Here is an 18872-nt window from a genome sequence, read left to right on the forward strand (position 1 = left end):
ATTTTTAACCCATCTAAAAAAAGTATAAATAGCCCCAGTCAACAAAATAAGTGGTAATAACCTCCTATTGTATTTTCATGCAATTCAAAAGCCCGATTTGATTCAATGGCTGCCGTTGGATTTGACCATGAGAATGAATTTCTTGGTTAAATAATTATATTTTATATTCAACTCCTTATAATATCATTGCATCTAAAATATCTTTAACCATGACAGCATATTAATAAATAAATCCAAAAACAAGTAACATCATCGAATACATGAGAAAGAAAGAGATTATTGATAACAAATTGAATATGTAAAAGATTATTATAATAATTTTGTTAATTTTGAATAATATAATAATTTTTTAAATAAAATAGTTAGAGTTATTATAATAACGGCAAGAGGATTTATCCTCATCTAAGGTTTATTATGTTTTCAAATTAGTATTTATTAAGTATTAAAAATTTAAATACCCAATCGTGAGTTATTAAAATTAGTATAATCAGTTAACGTTATCTATTTTTTTCATATATTTACAAAATTAATAATTTTTTTAAAAATTAAATTTTAAAAATATTACTTTTTCTCTTATATGGTTTATTTATTTTCTCTCTCTCTTTTCCAACATCACCCTTAGCCGACTTCTCTCTTCATCCCCTATTTTGGTGCCATCTCCTTATAAAGATGATATTTTTGTTAGTTTTCGTACATCATCTTCATCTAGAGGCAACACCATAAAAAGGGAATAAGAGAAAAGTCGATCAGAGACAACGTCCAAAAATGGAGTGAAAAAGAAAATAAACCTTAGGGTGAAATATATAATATTTGAAAATTTATTCTTTTAAAAAAATTGTTAGTTTTCTATATCTAAAAAGAAAATAGATAATATTTTATTATTTTTAATATATTATTAATTAAAACAATAAATTTAACTTTAAAATTTAATTAATCATATTAATTTTAATAATTTATATATAAATATTTAAGTTTTTAATATTTAATATATACGAGAATTTTTAATAGCAAATAAGTTCTTTGGCCTTATAATAATTTATATCATTGACTTTGTGAGGATTTTGTAGGTATGGATAAGAAAATCTAGTTTATATATTTATGAGGTGAAAAATTATTTTATCAAAAGAGATTACATTACACAACAGTTTTAAAAAGTGAATAATATATTTTGGTATTTTAAATATATAAATATATACATATTTATATATATTATTATATAATTAGATATTAATTTATTTTTAATTAAAAATTATTAAATTATATATATATATATATATATATATATATATATATATATATATATATATATATATATATATATATATATATATATATATAAAGTAAATGTTTTATCCGTTTTAAAACTGTTAACACAGCCCAGTTACTCTATCAATTGTTCACTACTCTCAACCTTAATGGCTAATCTACCCCTCACCTCACATTAATCTCATCATAAAAGTTTAACTTAGCAGCCAAAGCGAAAACCAAAGGAGGAAACAATAAGAAGAAGGAAAAAAACATTTTGAAAATCAGCTCGACGCTGTAACCAACCAACTGAATCCTCAGCTCCATTCTTTCTCCTTCAGGTCGCTAATCGCCATTCAAGTACAAAGGATTTTCTTTTTTTGTTCCCCAAAGTGCCCTCGCATTCTCGTTTATATGCTGAATTCGAAATCTTTTTCAAGATAGGCCAAAACGCGGCGGCCGCCTCCTCCAAGATTTGAAACATGATTGTCAGGACGTACGGGCGCCGGAACAGGGGGATCACGAGAACGTATTCGGACACGATAGACACCGACGACGACGTCGCTTTGGACGATCCATTTAGAGACTCTTTTTCTCTTTCCCAAGATACCCCTCAAGATTTGTGTAGTTTTCCATTCTTGGCCTCTCAAGATTCGTCTCCGCTTTCATCTTCCCAAGAACCCGACTACAGCAATAATTCAGTTCAGATTTTGCCTTCGACCTCAACAAGACCCCTATTTACCAATACTGAAGACGGTGTCGTTGGTGGGAGGTCAAAGAAGCAAAAGAAGGGGAGCTCTGAGCCGTTGATCTCGGCAACTTCGACGTTGATGGAGGCGCAGGAGTTTGGAGAGATGATGGAGCACGTTGATGAAGTTAATTTCGCTATTGATGGGTTAAAGAAAGGGTCTCAGCTGAGAATCAGGAGGGCTAGTTTGTTGTCTTTGTTGTCGATTTGTGGCACCGTTCAACAAAGAAGGCTTCTGAGAACTCAGGGGTATGTTAATTTTCAATAATTCAGATGGATTTATTATGTTCTTTTAAAGTTCATTGAAAGTTTGGTTCTTGGAGTTATTTGTGAATCTTGCAAAAAAAAATTTTGGCGTGAATTTTGGTGGTACAAAAAATTCATTAGACATGTTGAAATTTTCAATATTTTATTCGGCATGCGAATTTTGGTGGAATTTGATCAGATGTGAGTTTCTTTTTTAGAATTTTGAAATTTCTGGGTGTTTGAGTTTTCTGGTAGATTATTTTTTTTAGGGTGGGGTTTTAGTTTAATGCTTGATATTGAAGTTCTTTCTTGGGAAAACTTGTGAACATTTTGAACTTTGGGATGTTGGTCATGGTAGTTTGGAGACGATTTTATTGTGTTGTTTATTATTTAGGTGGATGTTTTTGAAATTTATGAATGGATTTGTGAGCAATAAAGGTTCTTTGCTGGCTTATGCATGTGAGTTCAGTTTTGTGGGCAATTCTGAAATGGTGCAGAAGTTTTGGAAATTTACATGTGGTCTTTGGGGAAGTAGCATTTTAGATATGGAAATATGTCAATCATTAAAAATTTTGTGTAGCTGTTTCGTCTTGTTTGAATTCTTTGATTAGTTTTGAATTTGATCTTGCACTGAGACAGCAAATTTCTGTGATGCAACCTGAAAGAAAAGAATGAGAAAAGAATACAAGAAACAAGAGAGAAAACGAAGAAAGTTTGTGAAGTCTCTCAATGTGAGAGCAGTTTTGATTTACTGAATATATTTTGAATGTTTTGTAACATTTTTGCTAACAATTCCCTTATCTAAACAAAGCAACGAGGAAGTAGAATTAGCAGGTCTTGGGCTTCTGGACTTTTAGACACAGCAGTCCAACGCTAAACAAAAATAGCCCACTATATGAAATCCTATATCATTCTGCTTAGGCGTAGAAGTTACTTATTAGTAGTTTGTGACTTGATGTTATCAAAAATCAACTTGGTTTATGTAGCTTTGCTGGTTTGGGGTTGTGCATTAAACTTGGTTTCAAATACAAGTTTAAGATAACGGCTAATTGTACATCTAACAGCATCTGCAATGTCATCAGGGCGCATTATAATATTTATGTTATTTTGTTCTAGATGTTCTTAAGAGTACCTGCAACTATTAATATTTTTTAATAGAGGGAGGATGTTCAGTCTTGGTTCTCTAGTGAGTTTTCTTTTCATGAAAAAACTACATGGGTTATTTACGATTTTAGTTTCATCTCTGGCTTCCTTGACCTAACGCTTCCAAATTGAAGATAAACTGTGTCACTGGCAGTCAAGCTTTCTTAAAATATTTGGTGTTGCTAAATGAGGGTGAATTTGGCAAATTTTAAGTATATTCAATTGGTTTTTGTGAAGGAATACATGCGTCGGAGCTAAGCTACTTTTGTGCCTTAAGCATGATCACATGTGTGTGCAAGTGTTGGGACTATTCTTGTCAACTTAAGCACTTGAAACCACTTTGTCTGAACATAATATTACTATTGGGGTTGATCTTGATGTTTTGTGTTCAAATTCTCCATTTTATTAAGAATCTTAGTGAACATATGATCTTTGTATATTAACTTTTTATAAAACTGACATGACAGAAAATGAATTGTAGGCTGTATATAAAGATTTAATTTCATAAACTGTCAATAAATGAGGATGCATGATTTGACAATTAAAGAAATATCCACATTAATTTGTATGCTAGAGTTTGTGTACATTATTTGTATGTATTGTATTACTCTTCAGTTAATTAAGAGTTTGTGTTTGTGGGCTAGGGTCTTCTTATGTGCGGGTTATGTTTGGTTCCACTAAATAAGATTGTTTATTAGATTCTGCTATGCATGTGAGGGGAAGTATGTTAGAGTCTGAATACTTCTACTATGACTTTTTATCAGCCAAAACCTTGGGGGTCAGTCTTGTCTCAATAACTTTTTCTATTTGACCAATGACCTCTTGGGAGTGCTTTGACAGAGTAGTGTTTGAGGTTTCAATGGAGTGTCATAGACACTTGAACATGGTAAACATACGTGTTTATTTATTACAGAAGTTCTCCTGTCTGAAATGATGCTTTAAAGAAAAGGGTTGTTCCATCAATGTGATGGCATCTAAATGAGTAGTTTTATATTGACCTTCCACTATATCACCTATATCGTATAAATTATTATCATAAGGTGAACTTCCTGTCTTGAAGAAATTAAATTTATTGTGCTATGCCTACTGATGCTTGAATTAACATCTGAAACTTGTTTCCAGGTTGGCAAGGACTATAATTGATGCTATTTTGGGTCTCAGCTTGGATGACTCACTTAGCAATTCAGCTGCTGCTGCACTTCTGTACATTTTGACTAGTGATGTAAGCTGTAATTCTTTTTGCTTAGTGGTTGTCTAATTTGAACTGTCCCTAACAAAGATGAAGATGATATAAATATGCATAATCATCACCAGTGGTGTTTTAAGATATAAACCAAAACCTTCACAAAATGCAATAACTTGTTATAACATATATTTAAATTATTTGAGCGGCTCAAAGTCATGTGTAGAGCCTTTTTTTGCATGATTACACCTATATATGTACAGAGTTTCTTTATTGGTAGTGGTGTATAATTTCATTAACAGAAGCATTATATTGATTCTTAGTTTAGGGCTGAAAAGCTTATTGTTCCAACTGAGTTGTCCTCTTTGTCTCTCTTCATCCACCCAAAAGTGTTCCTTTGTTTGTTTAAATTTCAATTGACTTGCATTTTGTTGAAACATTTTTAGCTCATGTTAAAATTATAAAAATTCTGTTTAAATTTTACTTTATCAGGGTCAAGATGATCACCTCTTGGAATCAGAAAGCTGCATTCGATTTCTAATTAATCTGTTGAAGCCAGTCATTTCTACTGTTGCCGAAGACAAAGCACGAAAAATAGGTTCTAAGCTTTTGGCGTTACGTAAGGATGCTGATAGCATACAAGATGCAACTAAAACCTTAGATTCTAGCTTTTTGCCATTCTTTCCAAAGTTGAAAAAATCCTTGTCAGTTGCAAGGAAATGAAATTAAGCTATGGAGATGATGATGGAACAAGGAGGCCTGAGGTAAGCCCAAAATGGATGGCTTTGTTAACAATAGAGAAGGCTTGCTTATCTAAGATCTCTTTTGAAGGTAATGTGGAAAATTATCCCGTCTGCTATATGTAAGGTGTTGGTAATTTTTCATTTTAATTTTTAAATTTTCTCATACATTGACATGTTTCACCTGCAAAGTTTAGAATGTGTATCATTGACTAGCTCTGAATTCTTAAGGCTATCTATATAAATTAAAAAATATAGGACTTTTTTGTCAAGTGCTTGTCATATAATTTACACTTTTGTGGAATACAACTTAATCATGAATTTCATTTATTGGAAACTATTATTACGTAAAGTAGTCATTTATTCAACTATTGTTTGATGCCACTCAAGATCAAATGGAGTTTCATCAATATTGGAGGAAACTGAAACAGAAGAAATTGTGGACACAAAAGCATAATATGATGGAGATAATTGATGACAACTAATAAAATTTTAAATTGAATAAGGGTTACAAGTGCACCGCATACCTTTACGAATGACAATGGAAAACCGATCATCAAGAGGTAGAACTGTAACAGATAAGGAATCCGAAACAAGAATTGCATCAACAGGAGCCTCAGGAACAATGTCAGTACTTGTGAAAGGAACAGAAGCATCATCTGCAGGAGGACACTGTAGTACAAGTACAAACTTAGGAAAAGGAGCAATGTAAGGGACGCGAAAGACCTCGGTTATTGAGTCGCTTCCTAGTGGAGATAGAAGGAAGAAGGGAGAAGATTAAAAAAAGACCAAAAGACTTATTCCCACCCAAGATTTGATAAAATCCCAAATTTATACTTGTTAACTTTTAAAAACCCAATTACCCAACCTTGTGTTAAAATTCATTTTTAGAGTTGAGGATAAAAATGTCATTTAGCTAAAAATATTAAAAAATTCATTATATTTCTCCCTTTTAGGTTTAAAAAATCTAACAATTTTACCTTACTTAAAGTTTAAAAAGTGACTATTTTCCCCTTAATGTTTCATTCTTTTCCATTCCTTCTCCAACAACCTTTCTTCGGCTAACCTCCTATACCAACACAACCTCTAGCCTCTTGGATGAAGACAAATCGTTGGCTAGCGGCCTGTGCGATTCACGGATTTGTGCATTTGCCAACGCACAGATCTATGCGATGCACAAGTCTATGTGTCGCATAGGCTTCTGCCAATGAATAGTCGGTTGGCCTCCAGTTAGTCGATAATTTGTCTTCTTTTGAGAAGCTGGAAGGTGTGCCAATATAGGAGGTTCGCCGAAAAAAGGTCGTTGAAGGAAGAAAAAAAAGTAAAATTTTAGGGGAAAAATAGTTACTTTTCAAACTTTGGTTGATGTGAAATCGTTAGATTTTTAAACCTACACGAGAGAAATGTGAGAAATTTTTAGATTTTTTAATATTTTTAGCTAAATGACATTTTTACCGTGAATTCTATCAATAAATTTAATAGAAAGGTGAGTTTTTGAAAGTTATGTGCATAAATTTGAGATTTTACCAAACCTTGGGTGGGAATAAGTATTTTGGGTTTAAAGAAATGTAACATCATCAGATATGAAATATCGATGTATTGCTGGAAAATAACACTTATGTCTTTTTTGAATACACGAGTATCCTAGGAAAACACACTTTATAGACTTAGCAGATAGTTTACCATGATTAGGGGAACTAATATAAACAAAACATATGCAACCAAAGACACTTAGAGGAAGAGTGTATAATAGTTGATTAGGGAACAAAATAGAATGTGGTACCTTGTTTTATAGAACTGGAGAAAACATCTGATTAATTAAGAAATAAGCAGTTAGCACAGTGTCTGCCCAAAACTGGGAAGCAACTTGATTTTGTAAAAGTAGGGTGCGGACAATTTCAATGAGATGTTTATTCTTATACTTAACAATCCTATTTTGTTGTGCGGCGAAAACATAAGAGGATAGGATTGATGAAAGATTTTTTGGGAAGACATGATTTTAGTAAAGAGAGGAAAAAAAATGTTCACGAGCATTATCACTTCTCAACACATGAATAACAATGTTAAGTTATATCTTAATTTCAACACAAAATGATTCAATAATTCTAAATGAGATTTCATCAAAAATAATCGAATTCAGTGAGAATAATCATCAATAAATATAACAAAGTACTAAAAACCTAAAACAAAAGAGACACGACAAGGACCCTACACGTATGAATGAACTAACTCAAAAGAGGACATGTTAGTGCACTTCCTACTCTAGATTCTCACAGGTTTTGACGATGTTCCTGAGGCTCATGTTGGTGCACTTCCTACTCTAGATTCTTCGCCTGCTGTGGTCCTGTCTCCTGATGATCAATTTCCCATTGTCATTCATAAAGGTATGCAGTTTAATTGCAACCTTCATCAAATTTATAATTTTCTTAGTTATCATTGATTATTTCCATCATATTTTGTTTTTGTATTCACAATTTCTTTTGTTTCGATTCCTTCTAATATTCATAAAGCTCTATTTGATCCTGATTAGTGTCGGACAATGGTTGAGGAAATGATTGTTTTGCATAATAATAACACTTGCAAATTAGTTCCGTTATCTCCAGGCCAATCGATTGTTGATTGTCACTGGATTTGGACTGTCAAGGTTGGTCCGGATGGTCAAACTGATTTATTATAGGCACGTTTTGCAGTAAAATGGTACACTCAAACTTATGGGTTGGATTATAATGACACTTTTTTTCTTGTGACTGAGATGTTTTTTGTCTGCTTGCTCTTATTTATAGGTGCCATTAGACAATGACCTCTATATCGATTGGATATTAAAAATGTATTTTTTCATTGTGAACTTTAGAAAGAAATTTATATGGAGCAATTGTCTAGTTTTGTTGCTCAGAGGGAGTCTAGCTTGGTATTTAAACTTCGTCGCTCTTTGTATGGCTTGAAACAGTCTCCTCGTGTTTGGTTTGAACGTTTTAGTATTGTTATTCAAGAGTTTGGTATGCTTTGGTGTGAGTCTGATCATTCTATTTTCTATAGACATATATCACCGGGACAATGCATCTATCTGGTTGTCTATGTCGATGATATTGTCATTACAAAAAGCGATCAAGATAGTATTGAGTAGTTAAAGTGTTCGGCCACTTTCAAACAGAAGATTTGAAATTGCTGAGATACTTTTTTGGTATAAAGGGTGTTCAATCTAGCTTTAGTATTGTTATCTCTCAGAGAAAATATGCGTTGGATATTTAGGAAGAAACAGGAATGTCAAACTGCAATAAGAATGCAAAAATTATTCAAACCAATACTTCACAGTTTTCATGGAATTTTATTATCACCAGAGATAGACCTGTATTTGTCTATATACTGTCTATCCAACTTAATATAATTTGTGCATATGGTATGTATCCAACTCTATAGGTTTACAAATAAATTGAATGCCTGTCTCATGCTTTCCTTTTTAATCTGTTCACATGCTTTCCTTTTTAATCTGTTTTAGTCTTTGATAATTATTCATATTTCCTTTTCATTTTTCAGAGGCCACTGGTACAGTGAGGAAGAGGGGGGCCAACTTTAAAGAAAAGTTGAGAGAATTGGGAGGACTTGATGCAGTCTTTGAAGTCATCATAAATTGTTATTCTTTTATGGAGGTGTGAGCCAGTATGTTTGTTTAATCTCATTTTCTGTTTTTATTATATTTGATTGAAGTGTAATGCCTTGAATGAAACAAAATTAAGAGATGTTAGTGCTTCAAATCACGGTAAGGTTTTTTGATTTGCTGTGGTGTGAACTGGAAAGTTCTGCCAATTAATTATTTGCTTTGACAGATATATACTTGTTGGTACTGATTTGAAATAAATTGTGATATGTTATGGTATTGTACTGATTTGAAAAAGTAATCCGACTGCCCCATTGGTATCTTTCTAGTTTTGGTTTTTATTACTGATTTATTGGATTCAACGTTAATATGCAGCATTTTTTTTCTTGTCTGGTCTGCACAAGCTCATGGTGTAATTTTATATATATTTGAAATTATCACCATAACAACAACCACAATGTTGTTTTGTTAGAAGGGTTTTAATTTCTGATTTCTGGAAGTTTGTGCTCTTGATTATGTACTCATCACATGATAATCTCTAGTGTATCTCCATAATAATTTCTATTTTGGAAACTTGATGGAGATTATTTATAAATTTCTCTTAATACTGAAATATTTATTTTTTCAGGGTTGGATAAAACATAGTTCACCTTCTATTCAGACTGCAAAGCGTAATCTGGACCTGCAGAGCCTTGTGTTGCTTTTAAAATGTCTGAAGACCATGGAAAATGCTACTTTCCTAAGTAAAGATAATCAGGTAAAATTGCCCCCTCTCCCCTCCCTTTCACTTCTGTTTGCAGAACTCAAAAGTGCCACAGTTACCAAAAGTTTAATCTCAAATCTTTCTTTAATATAGAGTCATTTGCTTGGAATGAAAGGGAACTTAAATTCTAGTGGGCCTCGGCAGTCTTTTACGGAAATTGTTATAAGTGTCATCAAGTCTCTCTCAGGTAATTACTGGTGCAAGAGAATACTTCCGCAATTCTTTCTTTGTTTATCTCCTATGTTATATGGAGAGCACTACCATCTTTGTTCAGCCCTGTTCGAGATTGCTTTTGATAAGTTTAAAATCACTTGTATGTACAATTTTGTACTAATCCTTTTTGCATGGAATTATTAATGCCTTTGATTTTAGATCTTTATCTACATAGAGGTTCATCCACCACTGCTAATGATAAGTCATATAATTTGTCTGATGTGAATGGGACTGGTTGCGCATCTGAATTGGCTGCAGCTATTGACTGTAAAGGTACTTGGTAATCCTTGTATTACCGTAATATTTGGGGCAGCCTTACATTTTTCTCAAATTTATGTTCTCTTGAATTTGCAGAGAACAGCAATGAGGTTATATTCATCAGTTCTTCTAAAAGTTGCTCTAGTACTGAGTTGATTTCTTCTGAAAAGAGCTTCCATGTATCTCAGAACAGTCTGGGGTTATCCACTGATCTTTTAGGCCATTCTGAATCCAATTCTGGGACCACAACTACATTGATGAATGACAGTTGCATTCTGAAGATGAGATCCCTTTCTTCCCTGTCCACATCATGTAGTGGGACACGTCGGAGTTCTGATATTGAAAGACCTTTAATTGTTAATGGTTCAAGGACAAAATTTGGTTCTGCAGAGAGTCCTAATGGTGGAAAAGATGACAAGTGTGGACTTTTTGAGGATAATGAAGATCCTTTTGCATTTGATGCAGATGATTTTGAGCCCTCAAAGTGGGACTTACTATCTGGGAAACATAAAAAGCCTCAAAGTAAAAAGAGCGGGGTAATGTGCAGAGATTTTGAAGATGGTTGTCAATATCGAACGATGATGAGCCAACCACAATCAAGAAATGGGGAAAATCACCAACTTTGCACAACTAATGGGCTAAATCACCAACCATCAGGTAATGGAGGAAATCACTTTTCACAAGAAAGCTCATGTTCACATGACATTGATGAAGAGAATTCCACACTTTTAGCTGATTGCCTTCTCACAGCCGTCAAGGTGATTCCAACAGACAAAATTTCGCATTACTAAATTCTTTTAGCTCCTACTAGTGCATCTCTGTTTTACATTGTTGATTTAATCAATTTGTGGGGTATTAACTTCTGTGCAGGTTCTCATGAATTTAACAAATGACAACCCTGTTGGCTGCCAACAAATTGCTGCATGCAGAGGTCTGGAGACCATGTCTTTGTTGATTGCCAGGCACTTCCCCTCATTTAGCTCATCTCTGTCACCTTTCAGGAATAGTTATGAGTTTACCGGTCTGGATGATAGGCCTATGACTGATCAAGAGTTGGATTTCCTTGTTGGTATATTGGGTCTGCTGGTGAATTTGGTAGAAAAAGATGGACTTAACAGGTTAATATTACTAATTAATTTTTTTCCTCATACCTGTATATGTAGTTTGCATGAAGCTGTCAGTGCATGTCCGATCAGATTGTCCTTATGATTCTACTAAACCATAGTTATGTGCCTACGGCTTCATGTTGTTCTCTTTATGTTGCTACCACTCATCATCATGCATCTTAATCCCTAACGATTGATATCAAAACAATTTTCAAATACAGAAAATTTTACTGTAGAGGGAAACTCTGTGTCTAAGTTTAAAATTGAATTCCTTTTTGCAATTTTGGTGACATTTTCCAATTATTTGCATAATTAAAATACTCAAAAACCAAAATCCTCCTATGTGTTCCCTAAAATGTTGTACTGATCTAACTTACTGCTTAATTAAATGCTAACTCAGGATTCTGTTCCAGGCAATTATCATTAGTGCTAGTGATTCTCATACTCAGTGAACTGCTGTACTTAAATAAATTAGATACATTCTCAATGTATCTTGCAAATTTTTGGTCTGCTCTTAAGGGTCTAATTCTGGTTCAAATAGAAAATGGTCTATTTGAGCCTATCATACAGCAAGTATTTATATTACTAGCAGGTGACAAGTAAATATAATGTTTTGTATTATTTAAAACTGACAGTAAGGTTAGTGCAGGTTGCGGCTTGCGGCAGTCAGAGTTCCAATTCCTAATTCAGAAGGGTTAGAAGCAGAGAGTCACAGGAATGTAATTCCGCTGCTGTGTTCAATCTTTCTTGCTAACCATGGCGCTGGTGATGTAGTTGGAGAAGGAAATGCAGGTGATGAAGCTGGGGATGGAGACGCAGTGCCTTGGGTGAGTGATTTACTCTCATGCCTGTTATCTGGTGGCTGATGTATTTGAAGCAGAAAATCCACTTCACATGACAGCACTTTCATTTTCTTATAATCAGGCATGGTAATTTGATGTCATTATATAAAACCTATGTTATATTACAGGATGCTGAGGAAGCAGTTCTACAAGGAGAGAAAGAAGCAGAGAAGATGATTCTGGAAGCTTATGCAGCACTGCTATTGGCGTTTCTTTCAACTGAAAGGTTTCCCCCTTATATCTGTTCATGTGACATTGTATTTCTGTAGTTTCTCAGAATTAACGTTTTTTCTTTGCTATTAACAGTGCGGATATACGTCGTGCAATTGCTGAATGTCTTCCAAACCACAATCTGGCAATTTTGGTACCCGTGCTGGAAAGATTTGTGGTATGTACTTATGCCTTGTTGTATGTCAAGGTCAAGCATGTATTAGCTACAAAATACAGATAAAATCCTCTTGTTAACCTCCTTCCATAGGCTTTGTGCACACTGGCGCTAATTAATGTATTCACCAGTTGAGAAATTTCATTCTTGTAGTTCCTTTGTGCCCTTTTCTTTTAATAGTCAACTTGTAGAATGGCTTCAAAATAATTTACCATGTCGTTGGCTAGAAACCCTTTAACCATTAACATGGTGCAGATTCTTCTTGCAGAACAGTTTACCTGGTCTATCTGATGAATCTGATTTATTCCTTTTTTGTTATTTTACAGGCATTTCATCTAACATTAAACATGATCTCGGAGGAGACTCATATTGCTGTGAGTGAAGTAATTGAATCATTAAGAGTGACGTGAGAACGCAAGAAAAGGATATTTTGTACAGCCTGTTTGCATTTGCAGACTATAATGCCCATGGCGATGGCATTGCTGCATCTTCACAAACATAATACTATGACCACCGGCCTGCAGTTATAATCTGATCTACCCTTTTGTTGGCTTCCCCCCTTTTTGCCTTTTTGATCCTTCTTGTTTTTTGCATTATTCTTTGTAGCTATTTTGTTATTGTCTTGATGTAGGCTGGGACACTTCTTTACCAAAAATGATAGCAAAATGAAACTTGCTTTCATCTGTGCGTTGTCTGTATATTATCAGCAGTTGTGATACAGTTCTCTTGCTTTTGGCAATTTTGCTTATTTTTTGCCCAATGTTTTGAGTCTGTTCAAAGGTTACTTCGTAACAAGAAAATTTATTCAGAAAATCATCCAAGATGGCGCAGGCGACACCAATACCATTATAAGAGAGTTTCAATATTATTTCAAACAACTACAGTACATTTTATTATGGGCTTATATAGCTCTGAGCATTAGTTGATGGTTAGTTTTCTTAATCTTGATTAGACTCGCAATTAAGGAAGGCGACGATGAACTTGTTAACCTTATCTGGGAGCTGCTCTTGAATGAAGTGGTTTCCATCTGCAACAAACTTTATCTCTAAATTATCCACATACTTGTTCACTTCTCCAGTTGTAATGTAATCTTCAATCCCAGGAAATTTCAGGAAATAGTCTTTGCCACCCATTATCAGAAGAACTGGAACTTCAACTTTTGGATTGTTGAGGCTGAAATTCTCATGCTTTAACCTAAGTGAAATTGCAAAATGAGAGCGTTTCATTTTGGGTTTCAATGGAAATATATAATGCAAATTTATTGAATGTTCCGAAAATCTTACTTGAAATAAGGAACTTGCATTGGAGAATGAAAGCCAGATTTTTGGTATAATATGGCATAATTAGCAAGATCTTCAATGGTTAGCCATGGTGGCGGAGGAGAAGATGGATCTACCATATCCATAATCTCCTTATTCTGGTCAGCTATCGGAATTTCACTACTTGAGAAGAGAATATAGATTCTTTGCCACACGGTTTTCACATCAAATCGGCCAAAGTCTGCCTCAGCTCTTCTGGGTTCCTAAATAAATATTTAATTAAATATTAAAAAGAATTATTATTATATAATTAAATGATTTTAAATTAAAATTACCTTCCATCGGAAAATGTAGAAACCTTCAGGGAGGCCCTGATAACGATTAGGCCGAGGAACAAAGAAAGGCACACCCAATGAAACAATCCCAGAAACCCTTTTTGGATGAAGAATAGATAGCAGATACGCAGGCCATGATCCAAAATCTTTCCCAACAAGAAAAGCCTGTCATCGATAAAAATTTTCATTTAGTTTCTGAGTTTCAAACAACAACAAGATCTTTACACCAGTGGAAGAAAATGCCACCTTGTCAATCTGTAAATAATCAAGAATGGCAAGCGTATCTTCAACGAAGTCATTGAAAGATGCGTTTTCAGGTTGAGGGTGGGGTTCAGATAACCCATATCCTCTTAAATCAGGCGCTATTGTGCGGTAACCGGCGGCGGCCAAGGCTGCAATTTGATGCCTCCATGAATACCAAGCCTCTGGAAACCCATGAATAAATACTACCACTCTCGGACCTGTGAAGTCAATGAAAATTACTGTAATTTTTAAGATGGTAAAAATATATAACAAGTGATGAATCTCAGGCACCTGTTCCAAGCTCAGCAACGTGAAGCTTCACTCCTCTTATGTGAATATACTTGTGTTGTATCTGATCCATCTTGAGACTTTTACAATTTGCAGTACTGGTCAATGACAAGCACTCGTTGAAAAGCTTATAATCTAAGTTTACAATTCATCAAGAAAGTGAAACTGGTGTCGTGTGTGTGCTGGAAGTTCATGTCATTTTGCCAATGAGGAAGGGGGCCATGGCCCTTGACTTTTTTAATTTTTTAATATATTATTAAAAAACCCTGTTACAGAATTAGGAATCTCTTGATAATTTTTCTATAGATGACCTTTTTGTATTTATTTGTCGCAATAACAAATCATAAATGTCCATTTATTAACAAATTTAATTTTTAATCTTTTAATTCTAACCCTACTGACTTTTAACTTTCCTTTAAATAAAACTTGGCAAAAACCCTCTAATAATAATTTAAAAAAAAAACCCAGAAGACTTATTTCCGCACAAGGTTTGATCTATTTCTAAACTCACATCCATAGAGTTTCAAAAACCAAAATATTCATTCATAATTCAATATTCGTTAAAATTCTTTATTAAACCAAGAGCAATATTTAAAAGCTAATAATTTTACTTCACTCCTAACTTTTTTAATTTAAAAAAGTGACTTTTACTTCTCCCTCCCTGGACATCCCTGAGGTTTTTTTCTTCCCTTTTAACCACCATCTCTAATGATAAAGACTTCATTTTCCCACCATTTTTCCTTTGTTCGACTGTCTCTCACCATTGGAATTATTCAACCATCTTCAGCCGTCTAATGATTTCACAAAACATTAGCCAGTGAATTTGAGGATGGAGTTTCAACATTTTGAGTTTAACGTTCCAAATCATCATGAATTGAAATAGACATATAACATTGATAAATTTTGTTGATGATTGGTGACGCTAAGGAAGTTGACAATTTATCTGTTAATCAATAGACTAATTAGGTTTGTTCTCATAATGTGTCAACAACAATAACAAAAGACAAACATTTTCTATCATGCAAATAATTAAAATGAAACTTCGGAACAAGAGAGAAGATAATTTTTTGACTGAAAGTCCAACAGTAATTGCTATAAAATACAATACAGAGTCTATCAATGATAAGTTCCACTCTATGAAGCCTTTCTGAGCAAAACTTATGTACAAGAAGAGAAATGGACTGCTTTATATCCAATTTGAGAAAACATCATCCATTTTTTTTTTATGCCATTAACATTTACTTAGTTTGTCTCCTTGAAATTAAACATGCCCATCAAGTCAACTATAGGACCAGACCCATTTCATCACTGCTCATTTCATTACAACTGGCCTTATTCCTTGCTGATATCTACTTCCATTAAAAACCAAAGTATCTGAGGCTGGCATTCGATTCATTATTAGTATACTTCTGGTTTGCAAAAACATATGGTACAAGCCACACATAAGGCTAGCACAAAAGTAAGTTTCTCTCACACTATATATATTGCACACATTATTCAAGTCACATTCATATATATTTCAAGGACCTCACATAAGCCTCAGTAATCTGGTAAATTCTTCAAGGAACCCTTGTAACTCATACATGTTTGTTGAGGAAGGTGAGGATTAGCTGATTCACCTGATCTGGCAACTGTTCGTGAACAAAATGGGTCCCCTCAGGCAAATATACGATCTCCAAATCTGGCACAAAATCTTTCACCTTTCCACTTCTTATGTAGTCCTCCATCCCTGGAAATTTAAAGACGTAATCTTGCTCACCCATGATCAGCAAGGCTGGGACTTTTACTATTATATCTGCCGTGCCATAATCTTGCTGAAAACTCCTGCAAAGTTGCAAATCATGTCAAATTGTACTTAGTCTACAACTCAGTTGTCTTCGTTGGAAGTGAGACTCCTTTACAATGCCACTACTTTTCGACCTCAAATGTGAATCGAATAAACAATCAATGTGTCATGCTCTGGAAGAATGACTGTAACAATCTGTAATTGAAGTGGCATGCTTACTGATTACAAAATAATGAATGCGCGCACACACACACATATATGGTACTGAAGCACAACCACGAAGTGTTGTAGAACATAAGCACACAAGTCAGAACCGAGATACGATCAGGCTTATCACCTGTAAGGAACTTGCAATGCAGTTTGAAATCCAGATTTTTCATACAAAGCTCCATATTCTGCAAGATCTTCCTCTGTAAACCAAGGCGGAAGAGGAACAGAAGCATCCACCAAATCCATGATCTCCTGGTTTTCAGCAGCTATTGGTATTTCACTTCTGGAGAAGAGTATGTAGATGTTTCTTACTACTGTCTTTGCATCAAGGCGACCAAAATCAGCTTCTGCTCGTCCAGGTTCCTGATCAGGCATCAAAGATATGAAAATCAACCAACTACATAGTTCCTACATTGCTATACATGTCAAACGTAATTAACCCACAAGAATACCTGCCATCTTGATATATAGAAGCCTTCAGGAAGAGATTCACGGAACCGAGGGGGACCTGGAATGATATAAGGCACTCCCATTGTTACAACTCCAGTAACCCTCTCTGGATGGAGAAGTGCAAACTGATAGGCCGGCCGGGCTCCAAAATCTTTTGCAACAAGAAAAACCTATGGCCATTGACAAAGAGCAAAAATTTTAACATCCCAATTAATCTAAATCTAACCCCTTGCCTGTTTTTTCCTAAAAACACATTATATCTGAAATTTGTTATCTAGTTTACCCACTACAGGCATATAAAAAATCCACAAAGCAGAACACCAATTCCCAACAAAAAATTCCAGATAGTCCTGTTTTCAAAAAAATCCGAGAAGATTGTTACCCAGCAATCAATTTATTCTATTGAAAATTAACCTGTTTCCCAGCAAACAATTTACTTATAACATCTTCACAGAGAACTTGACACTGTAATTTTCAGATGACATATCGAATAAACTTAGAAGGAAAAAAAATACCTTGGCAAGGCCGAGGTGGTCTAAAATTGCAAGAAGATCAGTTACGATGTCTTTAAAGGTAGCCTTCGCTGGTTCAGGTGGGGGGTCTGATAAGCCATAGCCTCTATAATCAGGAGCAATAGCCCTGAAGCCAGCATTTGCAACAGCCAACATCTGATGGCGCCACGTGTACCATATCTCTGGGAAACCGTGCAAGAACACCACCACGTTGGAACCTGGAAGATGGTTACAAATTAGAAATGAAGGGTGTTTGATTGAAATATTTGGAAAGATAAGATACTGGATATGAGTGAGAAACCTGCTTCGGTGTCGGCGATGTGCAGGTTCAGTCCTTGGACATTGATGAACTTGTGGTGGATTTTGTCCATGTTCAGAAGCAGATTGAAAATGCGGCTGTGAATGGGGAAAGAGATTCTTATAATGATTCTGTGGGCGATAAGTCCAAGATGCCTCCATTTTACCTTGTTAGGTGAAAAATGGTGCCCACAAAGTATAGAATGAATTACATTTTCCAACCCGAGGTTTGTATTTTCCACTTGGATTGGATGGGAGCCAAGTTCCGTAGAGTTAAGTTTCGGTTTTAAAAGTATTTAATTTATTAAATTTATAAATTTTAAAAATTTAATAGGAAATAAAATCAATTTGATTAATATATCTATTAAATAAGTGATTTTAGTATTGAACTGAATTTAAAATTTAATTCAAATTTAATTCTTTTGAAATAAATCAAGTTCAAATTATTTTAAAACGAGTTTAACGAATGTAAATTCAAATTTAAGCTTAGTTTTATTCAAATTAAATCAAATTTCGTTTAAATAAATTTGAATTTGATTTAAATTTAACTTTATTTTCACCCCGTTGAAAACCTAAATCACATTTTTTTACTTAAAATTTGGTTTGTTAGAGTGATAACAAAAAACACGAAAAACAATTAAAAAAAAGTTAAATTACTATTCTACCCTAAATATTTTTCTAGTGGAAAATTATTATACACTCTACACACCATCAACTTTTCCAAACACTTTATACTCATATTTAAATCAATAAAATTATATGTATTTATTTTAGATATATAAATATGTATAAATTTATATATATTATCATATAATTAAATCATTTTTAATTATAAATAAAATAATATCTAATTATATAATAATACACATAAATATATATATATGTCTAGATATTTATGGCGTTTCTTTATTTGAATACGAAAGGCAGACTGTTCAAGTCTGAGAAACCCCACTCTGTGGCACCACTCACTCTTCTCTCTTCTACAACTTCTTCTCACTTCAACAAAATTGCTCCTTCTGTTCACT

The 18872-nt window shown here is 34.0% G+C and overlaps 3 protein-coding genes across 4 annotated transcripts; 1 reads left to right on the plus strand and 2 right to left on the minus strand.

Moving 5' to 3' along the window:
• The first annotated feature begins 1435 nt into the window (after nucleotides 1–1435).
• LOC123218302 (wings apart-like protein 1) lies at nucleotides 1436–13227 on the plus strand. The gene is given in 14 exon segments (XM_044639678.1): nucleotides 1436–2242; nucleotides 4505–4604; nucleotides 5058–5232; nucleotides 5235–5396; nucleotides 8840–8952; nucleotides 9529–9657; nucleotides 9757–9850; nucleotides 10036–10149; nucleotides 10231–10892; nucleotides 11005–11252; nucleotides 11890–12067; nucleotides 12211–12308; nucleotides 12389–12470; nucleotides 12794–13227. Coding segments are annotated over 14 exon segments (2754 nt in total). The 5' UTR covers nucleotides 1436–1727; the 3' UTR covers nucleotides 12878–13227.
• Nucleotides 13228–13248: 21 nt separating this feature from the next.
• On the minus strand, nucleotides 13249–14798 carry LOC123218304 (bifunctional epoxide hydrolase 2-like). Of its 2 annotated transcripts, none has more exons than XM_044639680.1 (5): nucleotides 14596–14798; nucleotides 14308–14522; nucleotides 14062–14226; nucleotides 13751–13989; nucleotides 13249–13640 (listed from the first exon to the last, which is right to left on the minus strand). In XM_044639680.1, exons 1-5 carry the CDS (start codon nucleotides 14663–14665, stop codon nucleotides 13406–13408), a joined length of 924 nt encoding a protein of 307 aa, XP_044495615.1. In that variant the 5' UTR covers nucleotides 14666–14798; the 3' UTR covers nucleotides 13249–13405. The 2 variants fall into 2 exon arrangements, with proteins under 2 accessions (XP_044495615.1, XP_044495614.1); XM_044639679.1 differs by having other exon boundaries at nucleotides 13249–13661; nucleotides 14596–14794.
• A 1152-nt stretch (nucleotides 14799–15950) lies between these two features.
• LOC123219038 (epoxide hydrolase A-like) lies at nucleotides 15951–18011 on the minus strand. Its single transcript, XM_044640741.1, has 5 exons — nucleotides 17852–18011; nucleotides 17554–17768; nucleotides 17041–17208; nucleotides 16716–16951; nucleotides 15951–16416 (listed from the first exon to the last, which is right to left on the minus strand). Exons 1-5 carry the CDS (start codon nucleotides 17919–17921, stop codon nucleotides 16170–16172), a joined length of 936 nt encoding a protein of 311 aa, XP_044496676.1. The 5' UTR covers nucleotides 17922–18011; the 3' UTR covers nucleotides 15951–16169.
• Nucleotides 18012–18872: the final 861 nt, after the last annotated feature.

Source organism: Mangifera indica, chromosome 6, assembly GCF_011075055.1.
Source record: "Mangifera indica cultivar Alphonso chromosome 6, CATAS_Mindica_2.1, whole genome shotgun sequence".
NCBI lineage: Eukaryota > Viridiplantae > Streptophyta > Magnoliopsida > Sapindales > Anacardiaceae > Mangifera > Mangifera indica.

Excerpts from the sequence above, each read along its gene's own strand:
- LOC123219038 (XM_044640741.1), bottom strand. The coding sequence starts at position 17,921 with ATGGACAAAATCCACCACAAGTTCATCAATGTCCAAGGACTGAACCTG. Across the intron at positions 17,209-17,553 it reads ACCACCTCGGCCTTGCCAAG|GTTTTTCTTGTTGCAAAAGA; the intron begins GTATTTTTTTTC and ends CAATGGCCATAG. Across the intron at positions 16,952-17,040 it reads TCTATATATCAAGATGGCAG|GAACCTGGACGAGCAGAAGC; the intron begins GTATTCTTGTGG and ends ATGCCTGATCAG.
- LOC123218304 (XM_044639679.1), bottom strand. The coding sequence starts at position 14,665 with ATGGATCAGATACAACACAAGTATATTCACATAAGAGGAGTGAAGCTT. Across the intron at positions 14,227-14,307 it reads ATTATTTACAGATTGACAAG|GCTTTTCTTGTTGGGAAAGA; the intron begins GTGGCATTTTCT and ends TATCGATGACAG. Across the intron at positions 13,990-14,061 it reads TCTACATTTTCCGATGGAAG|GAACCCAGAAGAGCTGAGGC; the intron begins GTAATTTTAATT and ends ATATTTATTTAG.